The sequence below is a fragment of the Takifugu flavidus genome, chromosome 1 (genome assembly GCF_003711565.1).
Source record: "Takifugu flavidus isolate HTHZ2018 chromosome 1, ASM371156v2, whole genome shotgun sequence".
In the NCBI taxonomy this organism is placed as follows: domain Eukaryota; kingdom Metazoa; phylum Chordata; class Actinopteri; order Tetraodontiformes; family Tetraodontidae; genus Takifugu; species Takifugu flavidus.
Window position 1 is genome coordinate 10,525,441 of NC_079520.1, and position 16,141 is coordinate 10,541,581.

The 16,141-nt window shown below is 43.5% G+C and overlaps 1 protein-coding gene across 1 annotated transcript; it reads right to left on the minus strand.

The window, feature by feature from the left end:
* Nucleotides 1-3,423: 3,423 nt before the first annotated feature.
* LOC130528346 (endothelin receptor type B-like) lies at nt 3,424-7,109 on the minus strand. The gene is made up of 7 exons (XM_057037601.1): nt 6,317-7,109; nt 6,117-6,229; nt 5,721-5,925; nt 5,339-5,473; nt 5,102-5,235; nt 4,925-5,033; nt 3,424-4,278 (listed from the first exon to the last, which is right to left on the minus strand). The coding sequence occupies exons 1-7, from the start codon at nt 6,713-6,715 to the stop codon at nt 4,108-4,110; spliced, it is 1,266 nt and encodes a 421-aa protein (XP_056893581.1). The 5' UTR covers nt 6,716-7,109; the 3' UTR covers nt 3,424-4,107.
* Nucleotides 7,110-16,141: the final 9,032 nt, after the last annotated feature.

Sequence of the window (16,141 nt, forward strand, 5' to 3'; positions counted from 1 at the left end):
ATGAGTGATATAAACAGTAGTGACAGTACATTTTGCACCTTAACCAGAACATGGAAAGCCTTTTAAGCCAGCTCATTATGTGTTTCTGTGAGACAGCGCGGCTCTTACGCTCCCCGATGCTGGTCTGGCATCATGGAAAACCTCAAGCTTGCAGCTCCGCACCAGCAATATCAGCCCAAGCACCTGTCATTTGTCTTTTCTGTCCTCCTGAACGGTCAGGGGTTCAAAAAAAAGGCTGGATTAAAGAAAGAGGGTGCTGTTGAGTGTGTTTTAATCCCATGGTTGAGTGAACACTTGCAGCATTGCCCAGCAGTCTGGCTTTGCCTCCCATTTGCATATCTGCCCATAGTTTCCTCGCCGTTGGCTGAAGTGTCTGCAAGACCGATTCTCTCCCTCTGTTTCACGCCACAATTACGAGCTCCAAATGGTCATTAATTAAATGCTGGGTTGTATTGAATCAAGAAGAATGCCTCGGCTGTTTCACAAAGTTGAAACTGTAAAGTTACTCGCTATACATTAGTTACACTTTGGCAGTCAAGAACCATTCATTTTCACCAAGTCGATTACTCTGCAAACACTGCAGAGATGTGCTGTGTGTCCTTGTGCTTAAATAAAAAGCCTCTAGCACTGAGCTAAACTGGAATTAGCTCCATTGTTTTCTATTAACACTGTTCTATGTGCCAGCCTGTGGTCTCACAACACACAGGATAAAATAGAGCAGGCAGGAGACATACAGTAAATAGAATGTGTGTGACCATTAACCTGGGCCAAATAGAAATGGGCGAGGCTACCCGGGGCTTTACTGCCATAGGGGAACCAGACCGGTATAGTCAGCAGCGGTTATGCTGCACTGGTGTTATAATTTGAAACCAATTGGTGCAGCCTGCAAAAGGAATCATGATGTGAAAAAAATCAAACCCAAACTGAAAAATAGAACCAGCTAAAATGTCAGGGATCATTTTTAGATCTTTTCAGCTCTATTAAGATGTATGATCAGACATTTGGACGCTTTGTTGGTTGTTTCAAAGATTCCAGCCATTTCTGTGGGTCTACACTCCAACAGGGCTCATTATCAACAGCAGCGTCATCCTCAGTCCTCTTTTTTTAACCTTGTGAAGGAACTCATGTTGGAAAAGCCAATGGGATCAATATGAAAAGGTGCTGTATTAGACTATGGCATTTGTCAAAACTTCTGTCACCCAGAGAACATACACACCCTCCAGTGGGGCGCTTAAAAAGAGCTATAGATAGCTCAAAGAAAAGTCAAATCAAGACATCTACAAACTGTGGGGGAAAAAACAGCTCCTCCACAAAGTAATGTCAAGAGGCTTGCCACATGAAAGCAAGAAGTTGTCCAAAGAGTTGTGAGAAAGAAAGATGAAGTTTAGGAGAAAAAAAAAAAAGTAAATGTGTTTTTAATCCTCAGCAGCACGTGCAACAATGAGGGAGTCTGAGCCCTTAGATATGACACCCCGGGGGCAGTCTCCATACTTAAAGGCTTACAACAGCCTCATTATCTTCCTCAACTCACATCAGATCCTAGCAGCAGTTTGTCACAGGCAGGCTCCTCTGCCAGTAGGCATCAGACCAATTCTCCTGCAACACTACTGTACATAATTGCCATATGGACAGCATTTTGAGCCAGACTGAAGACTAAAAAGCCCTCCAGGCTGATTCCCCAGATAACTAAATGAATATTTTATCTCATTTCCATCTAATTTGCACCATATTATTATACAGATCTGAAAAAATTAATTAATTGATAGAACAGATCAAACACAGGTTTACACTTTGATTTTCGGGAGCTGTTATTTTGATAATTTGCACGCGTTTTTCCCCCATGCCAGGCCTTTTTAATCTCCCTTTCAGCATGTCCATATGGAAACTCTATAATAAAACATACAGCAAATTAACAACTGCCAGTGAACACGGAAATGCTCGTCTTGGTTGTGTGAGCATTTCCATTGAGGAGTTCTTTTACCTGCCACCCCAGCGGTTAATTAATTTCACACTGTTTAATTAAATCCACAGTCTGGGGAGTCTGGGCAGCACCATGGGGAGCTGCATCGGAGACTTGTGTGCACAAAGATTACTGGAGAAGGTTTCAGACACCCACTCCTTCAGCATTGCTGGCACCCCCGTCACCTTCCTCAGCATACCTGTGTCACTGTTATCTAGCCTGTGTGAGCATTTACTGTCGGGGACAGAGAGGAGGCTAAAGATATTAGATAGCATTTGGCACAAATTAGCATCAAAAGTGTGTGTGTGGGGGGGGGGGGTAACGTTCTCTGTTGCCACGCATTAATTGTGCATCTAAATGACAGATAAATGCACTCTTAAACTTGTTAATTTATGATAAATTTCATGTACAATGTTTAGCAGGATAATGGCCCAGGCCAATTCACAGTTTTCCAGGGAGTATATGGTGGCAGATCAAAAAGTACAGACTGGCCTCAGCAGAGATGGGCCTATTTAACTCCCATATTCTCTCCAACAATCTCATATTAAACAGATAAAGCCCAGGAGACACAGAGAAACAGCCTCTCTTATGTCAGAACAGAGAGTCGCATGGCGGCACACCGTGTGGGAAATACTACTGCGTGGGCCGAAAAGCAGGCATGTACTTTTTCTGTCCTCTCAAAACATGTTTTTGACACCTCTAATCACAAACAAAACACGCTTTGATTGCGGAAATATCAAAATTTGCCTTGACACAGCGCCTCAAAGTGAAAAGTGACGTTAAAACCCCACACAGCAGGCTGAGTTCTGGGCCTCTGATGTATGGATGCGACGCAATTGGAAATGTAACCCCCCCCCCACGAAGCCTCCTCTAATCTGTCACGTTAACAAACGTAAACCTGACTCGAACGGCCTAATCTGGCATTTATATGTAAAGGAAAGCAGGCATAATCGATTAGGTTCACGGCCATGGCAGCCTGCTGTTTTGATGTGATGTGGAACCAGCGTTTCCTTCAGCTCTATATTTGATGTGCCAACAGCTGTTAGAGCAACAGACTCCTTGTTGCAAGAATAAATAATAAATCAAAAATGCTTTTGAAAACAGGAATTTTCCATACATGTGTGGCCTGTATATGGTATGTAACGAAAAGGAGGAATAATGATTAAACATAATGACGTGTGTTTAATACTCTGTGTACAGTACGCCTGAAAAACATCACAAATATCCACAGACTTTTATTCAAACAACCAGAATCTTCAAAAACAGCTGCACTCTTGACTTAGGCGGCATAAACTTTTAATTGGCAGCCTGAATCAAGAGTGTTGCAGACAGATACGGCTCCAGCTGGAAGAGCGGCGCTCTATTTGTGCTTGCCTTGTCCTGTGACAGGGAGACCTATCAGGTGCTCATCTCCACCCCCACACCCCCCTCCCACCCCTTCCTCCCACTCCCCATTTCTCCCTCTGACCTCATTCTGTCATCTTCGTTTTCCTTCTTCCCCACTCCGGGTTCTTTTATAAAGTGTCTCCATGCATTACACATTTAACAATGCATTAAAAATAGGCCACCATCAATCAGTCATTCGGTGGCAGAGACGGAATCTACTGGTGGCACCAATTTGTTTCTCAAGATGGAAATAAAAGAGATGCCGTAAACTCCCACGATGCCGTGCAAAACTTAGAAGGGATTAAAAACCTACGTTTACGTGCTAATAATACACGATACCCTATAAAAACCTTGATTGTGGATCCCCTTTAATGATTTCTTGCTCTGTAGCATCTTTCCAGAATCCAGAAACAGAATCAAAAGAGGTGCACGCAGGCGGGTTGGCTGTGACGAGATCCCTGCTGATGGGTGCCAGGTTAACGTCGTGCCTGAAACAGTGATTTGAGAACCGTGATGCATGATACGGAATAGGTACGAGGTAAAAATCTGATGTAATGTTTGGGAGTGAGTCAAGCCCCAGGGGCGAACAGTCTGAACAATCTGTCTCCAGGTTGCTCCTGCCAGAGCAGATGTTCGTCTAATGACGGCGGCATGAAAGACGGGCCGCATGTTCCTCGCAAGGTATCATTAGGATGGCGTGTCGAGGTGAGCTGCTGCTTTGATACCCATGAGTGTTTCATAAAGGAATATGAAAGATTTGGCTAAGCCAGCGAGGTGCTCTCCCGCTCAGGTTGAGGTGAGGAAGTCTGCCTGGGCGCTTTGATGTTGCAGCTCTGCTCTGAGGCTGGATCCTGCATTCTGGACTTCAAAACGGTCTGCAGCTCGTCACGGGTGACAGCTCGTAGTGGTAGACACCGACTGCACAGGCAGGCCTGAAGGACCACACACACACACACACACACACACACACACACACACACACACACACACACGCATACAAACATTTGCTCGGTCAATGCACTGCTACCATCGGCTCTCTGGTGGTAATATTATGAGATCAGTCTTGGAGCAGGATGCGTATTCAGAAGGATTTTGTTTTTATGTGTGCCGCTTGTGATGCTACCGAAGAGGAACTTTGTTTCCAAAAGCCAAACCGCAGTTTGTTTTCTTCATATCTGCCTGTGCAAGCAACACAATAAAGGCTTTGGTTATAAAGCTCAGCGGCTATGGGCTTGTTTTCCTTTGAAAACTACCTTGAAAACATGGTTTCTTTTCTCTTATGACATAAAGCTCTAATTCGATGAAAAGAACTGTTAGAGTGGCAAATATATTTTATTTGTAATGAGTTTTTTTCTCCAAAAGAGCTACACTTATTAAGCCCCCAGGTTGTTGCTCCCTCAAGGTCTTTCACAGACATGACTCCATACGCCTTTGATGACACATATGAGAGCTCATCTGATGATGATGACACCGCTTTAGCCACCTCCAGATCTACCCAAGATCGAATAATCCCCGGCATGAATAGCATGGAGGAATGGAAAAATAAATCAGATTAAAAAGTGTGCATAAGCAACCTACCTTGAAACATCTTTGAAATCGTTTGCTGACTACAAACAAAGCAATGGGGTTGATGCACGAGTTGAGCGATGCCATGTTCAGGCCAAAATAGTCCAGGACAAGAAAGATGCTTCAAAAACAAAGAAACACATTCAGTAAAACGGCGCCATTAAAAAAAACGCAATCAGTTCTGCACACCTGAGGAGCTGACATCGGCTGGGGTCTTTCTCATCATATATGGTGGATTTCAAGATTCTGCTCAGGTATAAAGGAAACCAGCAAACTGCAAACACAACTACAAGGCAGAAAACGGTCTTCGCCACTTCTCGTCTCTGAAAAGGGAGATTGGAGACATTCAAATTTATATGCCAGCAAAATATAACAGCACAAGAAAGATGGGAAACAAGGTTGCACGTGGTGTCTAAAGGTGCTAACCTGCTTGGTGGGATTGCAAGTCTCGGTGTTCCTCAGCATTTTCCTGATCATCAATGTGTAGAAAATGGCGGTCCAAGCCAGCGGCAGGCAGAAGTAGAAGCTGAAGAGCCACCAGTCCTTTACTTTTTTATAGAACTGTTGATTAAACATGGAGGAGGTTCATTGTCAGAGCTGCAGAAGACACAAGGCTTCTCCTTTAAAGATTCAAACTCACACAAACAAACATATATAATGTAAGGACGAGACACTCGACCGTTGGAGTGAATCGGGACAGATGGAGGCCCATGTCATTCACCACATTTCAAACCCGATTGCTGTAATTTGGATGCATGAAACACAAACACATGTTGATCTGTTGTTTTTTCTGCTCCTGTTGCTCTACCTGCATGAACAGAGAGGTTTGCATTGGATGAAGCAGACATATCCTCAGATGCTTGTCTTTATACTCCATTGTTATCATATCAAAGCCGACAACTTCAGGCACAGCCAGCAGGATAGAAATAATCCAAATCAGAATGATTTCAGTGGCTGTCCAAGCTGAAACCACAGCGCCTTTGATTTGATTCCTGGATACGACAGCCCGGTATCTGTTAAGATCAATGGGATAATGTTAAGGCTCCCGGGACTTTTTTTCTGCAACAATGATACATTTATTCATTGATTCCAGAATATTTCAAGGGCTTATGCAAAATACGTTTATCTGCTTGATAAAATACAGATAGTGTACAGAGCATGTGTTTTACTGCAGCAGACAAGACAGCAGCGATTATCCCTGCACCTGTCAACACTCAAGGCGCATAAGCTCAGCACTGTAATTCCGACTGACGTCTTCTGAAGGAAGGGCACAAGTTTGCACAGCCCGACACCGAATGGCCAATCTTCTGCCATCAGCTGCCACAGAAACAAGGCCCAGTTTAGTCAATGAGAAAACAGCAGCATGAAATTGTTATTGTATCTGCACGTGGCGGATGAACTCACCCTATACGCATTGATCGGAATGTCTACCACAATGTGGATCAGATCCCCCACAGCCAGACTCGCGATGAGAACGTTGGGTCCACTTCTCATGCAGTTGTTGGCATATATGATGCGCAGTAAGGTTGAATTACCCACAATGCCGACGACGAAGACCACAAGGGAAACCAGGGTATTGATGTACTTGAAGGCATCTCTGATTCCAGCGGACTCCAGACACATGGGAGGGTGGGAAGTTTTAGGCCCGGCTCTGAGTGGTGGAAGCGAGCTGTTGTATTTCAATATTTCCAGCATTAAAAGATCAGAGGCATTTGTTTGGCGAACCGGCTCTGCACGCTGATCACTGGCGTCACCGCAAATGAAAATATTTCCCAAACAAAGGACGAAGGCTGCGGTCCACATTGTTGATAATCCCCCCCCAAAGAAATGCTTTCAGCGATTCTGCAATGAAAATTAGAGTTATAATAATTAGCTTTCAGACTCAGGGCAAAACATTTCCTTGACGAAAATAATTCACTTTGATCAAACAGCAGCCATTAATTAATAAAGTGCACGTTGAACAATGGCAGCTTACCTTCAGATGGACCGAACACATTCAATAAGTTCCCAACTGAAAACCACCAAAAGTTACCCTGCAACCTAATAGCAGCTGTGCTTTCTCTAAAAGGCGGCAGAGTGGAATCAGGGTTTTATAGAGGCAGGTATATCAGCCTTCCTCATCAATCTGTCAGTAGAGGCTGAAATTCCCTCCCCTGATGCATCATCCTCAATAAAAGGACAGAGCAGAATTGTGTCATCTGTTATCGCTAACTGACATCATCCTGGAGGACTCAGCGGGGGTATTATGCTACCATTATTTCCTCCCCATATCAAATAGTCCAAAAGGGCACTGTTTTTGACTGTTAAAGAGAAAGTATTCCAAAGGGGTAACATTTAAGATTCAAAAATGTGTCGTTTCCTGCATATGTTGATATAAATGATGTTCTGTTTTCCATTCCGGGGCAGACTTGGTGCTGTAGAATTTTCTAAGAGCAGGTTTAGATTTTCCACAGAAAATAAGAACCTTGAATTACCCAAAGAAAAGAGCAGAAATGAGAGTCGTGCCAATCCCGACAGCATCGCAGCACCAGCCGAGGACAGGTTTGAGCCTGCACAGAGGTTGATCTCAGCTGTGAAAGATTTGTTGCAGTCTGGAATCAAGCGTGTGCAGCGCTGAATAAAGGTTACCTTCCTCCACGAGCTCATTTCCGCAAGCTGAAAATTAGAGTTACATTGTTTTTTATTGGTGGCAGTATACATGACTTCATTCACTTTTGTGGAGCCATATTATCCCCAGTTTAACTGATTCTGAGCCGGTGTTTGCCTTGGAGTGACAGAACGGCGCTAATTGGTGGGATAGCATGAATGCGAACGCGGAGCCATGAACAGTGGATATTCAGGCTGAAAGTAAAATACTGCAGACTTCTCAGCAGCACCAAAGAGACCAGCTTTTAGATATTTTCTGCTGGTAATGAGGTCGCTTCTCTTTTTTTTCCAATGGATTTTCTCTTTAAAACAAAGCAGCAGATTTCTGTTTAACCTGCTTGAATGAAAACTGGTTAGTCAGGAAGACTGTCCTGACTGTCCTGCATGGTAAATGACAGCTGTTTGTGTACATGAACCTGTGAAACTCCTGCCGGGCAACTGCACTTGAACCCTAACAGCAAAGTTACAAATGGATCTGTGAAATATTCAGGATGTGCCTACTAGAGGTTTTGCTTCAGTTGACATATCGCTTTCCCCCCTTACAACATGAGTCAGGCTCCATCCTACCAGAGAGACACCGGATCTCTTGAGAGTTCTAAAGAACTTGACATCTTCCCTTGACAGCTTTGTGACACACTGGAAGAGCCTGGAGGAGTCTGGGACTTGTGAAGGACCCCACAGTCGGGATCCTTCACATAACTGTTAATGCTCGAGCTCTCAAATCTGCACTCTGCCGGCATGGTGACCTTGAGGAAACTCTGCCCTGGCAAGCTGAGAACAATTGAGGGAGAAAAGTTGGATGGGTTTATAACAATTGTTTCATCCACTTCATACAGCTCACAATTTATCCATGAAGAATAATTGTGCTTTAAATATGCTCATAAATACCCACAGGATGGTTCTGAGAGTAACATGCACTATTTTATCACAGAACTACATGATTAAAAGACTTTCCAGGGGCTGCAGGTTATATGACAGCCAGTGTTTGATTTTTAGAAAAATAACTTTTCTGGATTTTCAGGAAACGTGGACAATGGGTCAAGCAACAGTTAGTACATTTTGGTGAAGGTCCGGATACTGGAGAGGTTTTTCCTTTGATCCTCCAAATACGTTAGCCAAGGGGCTTTGATCAGAAAGCAACCTGGAATGTTATGTAACCTTGTGTTACTGCTGCCTATACAGTATATACAGTATAGTATGCTAGGAGTGAAAGTCACAATAATTGGGATGATCAGCGTGGGGGAGGTCTGTGTTTGAGCGCTTTGTTTCTAGTCGTAGCCTTGACCAACAGGTAGGCTAAACCAGCCTCAGCTGTGTTATCAGCCGGGGCTCCGGAGTTACGAGGCAGCGCTGCAAAGCTAATTTGACTGACGTGGATTTTATACAGCACTAAAACTGATCGTCCAAGTTTATGCTTCTACCCGCCAGATCTGGTCATATATTGCTGCAAAGCCGTTGTATATTTATGACAAAGCCAAATACGTTTTGGCAAACAACTGGCATGTGCGTTTATGCTGGAGAAAAATAAGAGTTGTTGAAATGATTGGTACTCAAGTCTGCAATGATGGTCTTTAAAGGGGTCTATAAACATTTAAACATGAGTGAATCTGCCTCTTAACTTTACTAGCTTCTCACCATGGAGCTATTTCTAACAGTATAATGATGGACGATGTGTTACTGCTTCGTCCTTTTGAACAAAAGCTCTGAAATACACATTTCCAGCAGACTCTTACTGGTAGCAGCAAGGATTGAGTTCAAGCCATTCGAGCAGACCACCAAAGGCTGAGATTTTACCCAGTTTTGGCAAACTAAATCTTTAATGACACCAAAACTAATTAGGATGAGACGAGTTTAAAAGGTCTCACTGATAATGTTAAAACAGAATAAAAGGCATTTTTGTCTCAGAGATGAGTCTTTGTCCACCATCTCTTTTCCAAGGAGTCCCATCTTCTAAGAGTTTGTAGAGGTGTGCCTCATTGATGATTCATTACGCCGGTGGGTACTCAGACACAGACAGATTGGGAGTGGGTGGAGCAGAGCTGCTCTTTCAGCTGTCTCGGTGAGCCGTGTCATCACTTTAGGTACGTGGGGGGTCAGCGGTTGCCTTCTCCAGATTCAGACATCTGTCAAATTTTCCAATTACGACTCCTTTGTGCAGTTCAAAGGGAAACTGAAGATCTTTGGTCGGTACAGGCAGAGGTGGCGATTGTCGAGGCTTCAAAGGTCACCCGCTGCTGGCAAAAAATGTGATTTATGCTAATTCACATGAAGTCACTCCTGTTGACACAGTACAGGAAGTCATGGAGTACAGGAGCTGCATGTATGGCTCATTATCATCAGTCTCACATTCTTTTCTGCCATCAGCAGGATTGGTTCTCTATATCTGAACATCATCTTCTCCAGCTGTTCGCTCTGGTCTCAGTGACGTATCAGTGACTGCAGCCATAATGTTTAATGCCTTCAGCGAGGGCCATGCTAATCATACAGTATTTGTGTGAGGTCACAGAAATGAAATTGTATACTTTTGCATCTGGCTAGGGTATTAAAAGGGAAAGCACCCCCCAAAAAACCTAAAAATAAACATTATGTATGAGATTTAATTAAGAAACATCCAGGAATCTATTTGACTGTAAAAAGTGGCATTAAAGGGGCTTCCTGCTGCACTGACGTCTGGCTCATTCAGATTGCAACAACCCTCTTTATTTGATGAGTTGGGATTGTTATGTTGATGTGATTGTTATTCACATCCGGAGATTGTGTATGTCAGAAAATTTACATCATGTTGTCTTATAGCATTCAACCCAGAGCCAGAAGCGCCTCCCAGGTACATCATCCCACAGTAATACTGCAGCTCTGGATTACCCGGTGACAGTGATGGCCCACAGTAATAACAGCACGGATGCTATAATATGAGAGGTGGATAGGTGATGGTGAGTCTGTTTTTTTAATGTGTTGTAGGTTCCAGAGGTTGAATATAAATAGGATGAGACTCATTTTCCCTACAGCCTGCAGGTCTGTTGGCCTTTAGTTCAGCCAGAAAACAGCTGGAAAAGAAACAGACTTAAAGAGGTAAAGAGAGCCTGAATAGAAAACCTGCACTGAATTTCTTCAGAAAAGATGTCTGCTCATACAGAAAATGTTCTTTTAATCGAGTATTGTGTGTGAGTTAGCTTGAGCAAATTAAAATGCATCACCTGAAGGGGAGAGATGCATCCATCATATTGTAAATGGGGAAAGGAAAGCTACTGAGAAACAGGCAAAAGAGATGTGAAAATAATGGCCGTCCTCTCTAGGTTTCTTTAATATATCGATGCAGGCCGGCACTGAAGGCCATGAATCCTGTTGTGCTGTATGGTGGGTATGTGTTGATATTGATCGATGTGCCACAGAGAGTGGAAGTTCTATTGTTGGCTGTAGTAAGAAGAACATCGTCTGAATTTGATCGATACATCTCTCAGGTTTTGTCATTGTGAAACATGTTTTTCCATTTGCACAGGAAAAAAGCTTCAGTGTCTAAAAGGTAGATGGAAACAGCAGAGTGTCAGACTGAGGGACCTGGTCTAGGCTCAAGGTTCGACAGAGTGATGAAATTTTGAAAATTTCAAAACATACAGTCATTGAAAAATATATGTTTTTCTATCTCTCGGTCCTAAAAAAAAGAAAGCAACCAACCCACCTCTGACCTTCTTGTGTCAAATGTTATGAAGGAACCAGCCATGAAACCATCCTGAGAGTACTTTTGAGGCTCTAAAAGGGAGGCACTGTCGACAATATGGCTGCAATTCTTAAAGGGTAAACGTTGTAACTCTTTCAAATCTTTATCATCACTGATTGTTTTACTACTCACAGAGGCAGAATGGCACAACATGGTTTCTTGGAAACAAAGTCATTACATTGTGTGCTGAGACTTCTATACATGAAGCTGAAGGACAAGGATGCGGCTTTGTGCCTCATGAATGAAAAATAATAATAAGCCGTCTTCACAATAGTCCGATATGATAACGGACTCTTACCGGTGTGTATACATTGTGCAGTAAAATCACAGCATAATAGTTGAGGAAGGAAATAAAGTTTTGTGAGCCTTTAAGAAAGTGTTTCAAGCACAGCTGCTTTCAGAGTAAAGGCAAGGACACATAAGCTCAATTGTAACCCCACGCTATCAGGTAAACACCTTGTCTGTTGCTTTCAGAGCTGCATAAATCATTCTTTCAGCTTTGACTGGGTGCCGTAAACATACTTCAGACGGCCTGAACATTGTGTAGCTCCGGCAAATGCACACCTCCCGTTTAAAAGCAGCCACGGCAAACAGTCCTGGGTCCTAGTATAACAAATCCAGCCCTTTGTGTTCGAGGGTGGTCAGCCCTGGAGCCTGGAGCCGGTTTCCAGGTGCTTCCAGATGTGGTCTGTTGCTGCTGCAGCTCAGCCGGTTGAAGGTTCAACACGATGAGCAATCAGAGAGGCTCTTTTTACCTTTACTGGAACCTTTCTCTCACTTTGAGCATTTCTGTCTGATCCCTGACTTCAGCGAGGGTTTTTTTTCCCGCCTGCTGCTCGCTGGATGTTTGTCGACAGAAAGACGGTCAGCCGTGACACTCATCATGAACATCCCAGCAGATGAGCACTTTGGAAACACTTGCAGTCGGTTTACAGTCTATTTACGACTCAATGAGGCAATAAATGCGTTAACTTAAATAGTCCGAATGACATGAGAGCATGTGTCAGAGGTTTTCACCACTGGCCTCAGCTTAACAACGGACGGGGAGGTCAGCAGGGCGCCGTGTGGATTAGTGAGATCAAATGAAACGCTCATGACATGAACGATGCAGTTGGAACCATATCTGTCGAACAATAACAGCAATTTAAACGGTTTAATACATGAGACAGCCGTTTGGACGGACCCCTGACGAACACCACAGGAAAGAAAAGTTTTAGCACACGGGGACAAAGTTTCTTTAGAAGTCCAGGTGATTGGGCCTGAATCACAGGCGCCATTGTTGGAACCTGCAAGGAGACTGGATTCAGAGGAACGGCTCTTGGAAATATGAAATGAAATAAGGACATAATGTGCACCAATCTGGACAGCAGAGAGCTGTTTGGCAGTTTCCTTCTCTATTTCCGAGATAAAAGGCGGCTCTGATCATTTTTTGGAACGGATGGAGCGACGTTATTAATGGTGTCAGGGTGCATTTTAGGCTAGTTATACACGGTGGGGGAAAATAGGCTAACAAAGCATCACCATCGGAGTCGGCCCCAGCCTTCACAGCAAGGAACTTGCACATTCACTCAACCCTCAAGACGTTTCTGGAAGCGCCGCCACATATAACGGCCTCAAAAGCTTCCAGCCAGATGAAAGAGGACTAATGAAGGAGCTCAATCAGGAGGACGTCTCACCACTAAAGAGGAGTTTAAAAGCACGAGCAATCGTTAAACCAGGCCTATTTCCAACACCGACCGTAGCAACATAATGATGCAAAGTTCAAACAGGGGAGTCTGTAGATTAAAAGATATTAGAATAAAATATGAAAAGATGATGGCAGGACTCCAGCGCAGGTTGTGAATTCGCCCTCACGCCAGTCTGAGGTTCCTGAAACACAGATGAAAGGACACTCCCGTATACACGGCTCTATCATATTTATACATCCATGTTCCTCTGCTGAGGCAGAATCAGACACAGGAAATCCAGAGGGATGAATAAATCATTCAGGATAATGTTGTTATCAGCAGCGGATCCAGCAGTGGAACAGACCCACTTATATTAAGGCGGCGCACACATACACACACACGCAAAAGCACGCACGCACACGCACGCACGCACACACACACATGCTGAATCAATAAGAGAATGGCAGAGATGGTATCTCTGTTGAAACATTGAGCTAACAGGCCGGTTATGGTTTCAGTAACGACCCGCCTACCAGAGCCTCTCGGGTTCCACATCGTGTGATTGATGAAAAAGAAATTATTAAGTTTCATCTGGAAAAGTCACAACACTCTTTCAATTTATTCAGCGCGTGATGAAATTAGTCTGTCTGATGTAGCCAACCTAGATCTGGTGCTGGCGGGGGGGGGACTGCAGTTTTACAGTATGGTATTCTTGAAGTTCCATGTGTAAAATTGCACATTTATAGTTGAATGAGTATGTTTTTTATTGGTTTTTAGAATTCTGTAAAGGGGTTTTTTGATGATTGATAAAAAGTGAATTGCGGCAGAAGCCGGAGCTGCTGGCGAGGATGAACGCGGGTCCGCCTGAGCCTCCGACTGCCGCTGCACTGTTGCATCAGTCATCAGTGATCTGCTTGGATAAAAGAAGCTATTTAAAAAGGGGGAACAATGAGATGTTCTTCCTTAAATGCAGGGCAATTACCCAGAGAGCCCTAACAAGCCTGGGCAAGATTCTAAAGAGCTGTTATCCAGATGAGGAGCTCAGACGCTCTCTGCTAGGCCTAATGCAGCCAGACAGGTCCGATTTTTATCGCTTACATTAAAAAGACCCTCAAAAATAAAACAATAAATGGAAGAAAGACCCTGATTAACAGAGAAATCTGGAAGTTAATGAGCGGCAGCAGAATGTTGAAACATCTGCTTTTAGCCTTTCATAGTTATTTTCATATTAGAGCTTGAAGGAACAATATTGACATGGCAACACAGCCTTTGACCACTTTATCATTAAAAATGTTACAGAAAGAGCGATTGGAGTTAAAAACACACAAAGCTTCTCACTTTAGATCCAGAAAAACATTGTTAACTATTAATAGCTGCATGATCATTTATTAATAACCCACTATAATGGGCTAATGTGAACGGCGACAAAATGTTATTGTTAAAATGTGTTATTATCATTGTTATTATCAACATATTAAAACAACTTGGGGCGGCAGGAGTTCAGTCTGAAGAGGACTGGTATGAGAAGGGGAGGGTTCTTGGTTCAAGCCCCGTATTCAGCTGGGACAGGCTTCAGCTGAGACTCAGGGAGATGGCAGTCAGGAATAAAGAAAAAAGAACTTATGACAGTTAATTAGAGCAAATATAAAGTCTTATCTGGCATTAGTGATAAAGTAATAACATTACTAATCTGTCAGAAAGCAAACACACACACACATATTTTATATTGTGGAGCCTCATTAATCCCTCACCCATCCAGGCCACCTCTTTTCAGCCTGTGTGGCTCCAGCGGTCACGGTCGCACGCCGCCGCAGCAGCTGCATTTACACCTGTTTTCCCAACCTCTGACACGCTGCAGCCCATTATTTTCTATTATTCCGCCTGTGGATTTGGCTCAGTAGCAACCTGTGGATTGGTGCTAATCCCACTCTCGCGAGGGTCCATGGTTAATTTAGTCTATTTACACGTAAGATTGTACACTCCCCACCCCCCACTTTGCTTACTGTGAAAGTCTAATTTACATTGACTTAATGAGAAAAACGGAGCCTCGCCAAAAGCCCAAAGTAATAACCATTAAGACAAACTCTACAAAGTGCAATAGATGGTAATTACTGTACGGGTGCTGCGTTCAGTCAGGTTGCCCGATATTTTACCTCCAACAACTTGAGATGGCAACAGTGAAAAGAGATGGGACAAAAAGAGGTGCAGCCTTTTCTCTCCCATTCTTTTATTAATGTCTCGAACATACACAGTTGTTTATTCTCCTCTGGTTGCTAAGTTACACGGAACAAAGAATGGTTTTCATTAGGGGTTGATCAATGTTTCCATTCTTCTTTCCGTGGTCCCATCTGTTTCATGATGATTTGAGAGTCTCACACAAAGATCCAAACATCTGAGTCACAGCCCAGAGAAACGAGCTTCAGTTTAGTCATGACTGAGTTTTTTATTTGTTTAAATATATGTTGGGCTTTGTTGGGAAGCGGGCAGCAGTTCCTCCACAGGTGCTTGAGCCAAAGCCTCATATCTGTGTTTTAATTATTACTAATGTCGGCTCGTCTAATCCCCAAGATCTGGGCCGCTTGAGAGGAGGGCTGCAATGTGAACGGTGGTCAGATACGGGAGGAGGAACCCAGTCGGGGTAAATATTCTACATAATCTCACACACCGAATCGCTGACCTTGGCTGGTAAAGACGAACAATCATTTAAATATATAATAAATGAAAAGCTTCTCACACGAGGGTGAGATTTGAGAAACAAGTAGGGTTGAAGAGAGATGAATACCCAAAAGGTGGTTTAGCCCATCCTGGCAGTGGAGCCGTTTATTATCTTTTGATGAGAAACCCTCATCTGCCTCCCTCTCAGCTGCAGTGATGTCCTTGATAAAGTAGGAGCTCTGCAACGACACTTAAGAGCAGAAGACCTTCCTCCGAACTTGACTATGAATTTTCATGTTATTAAAGCGACATCTGAGATGCACTTTAGAGAAAAACCTTTGACAAATGTCGAATAGACATGCTTAGCACACAGGAGGTCTTCCTGTGTGTTTTGGAGCGGCTGAATTGGAGGTTTTCAGAGCCTCGTCTCTCCCTGTCACACACCACGTTTAATCTCTTGAACGACGATGTGACACGGTATCCAGAGACGCGCTTTTGATTTATTCATGCAGCACAAAGTTAAAGACCTCAAAGAATTTAATAAAT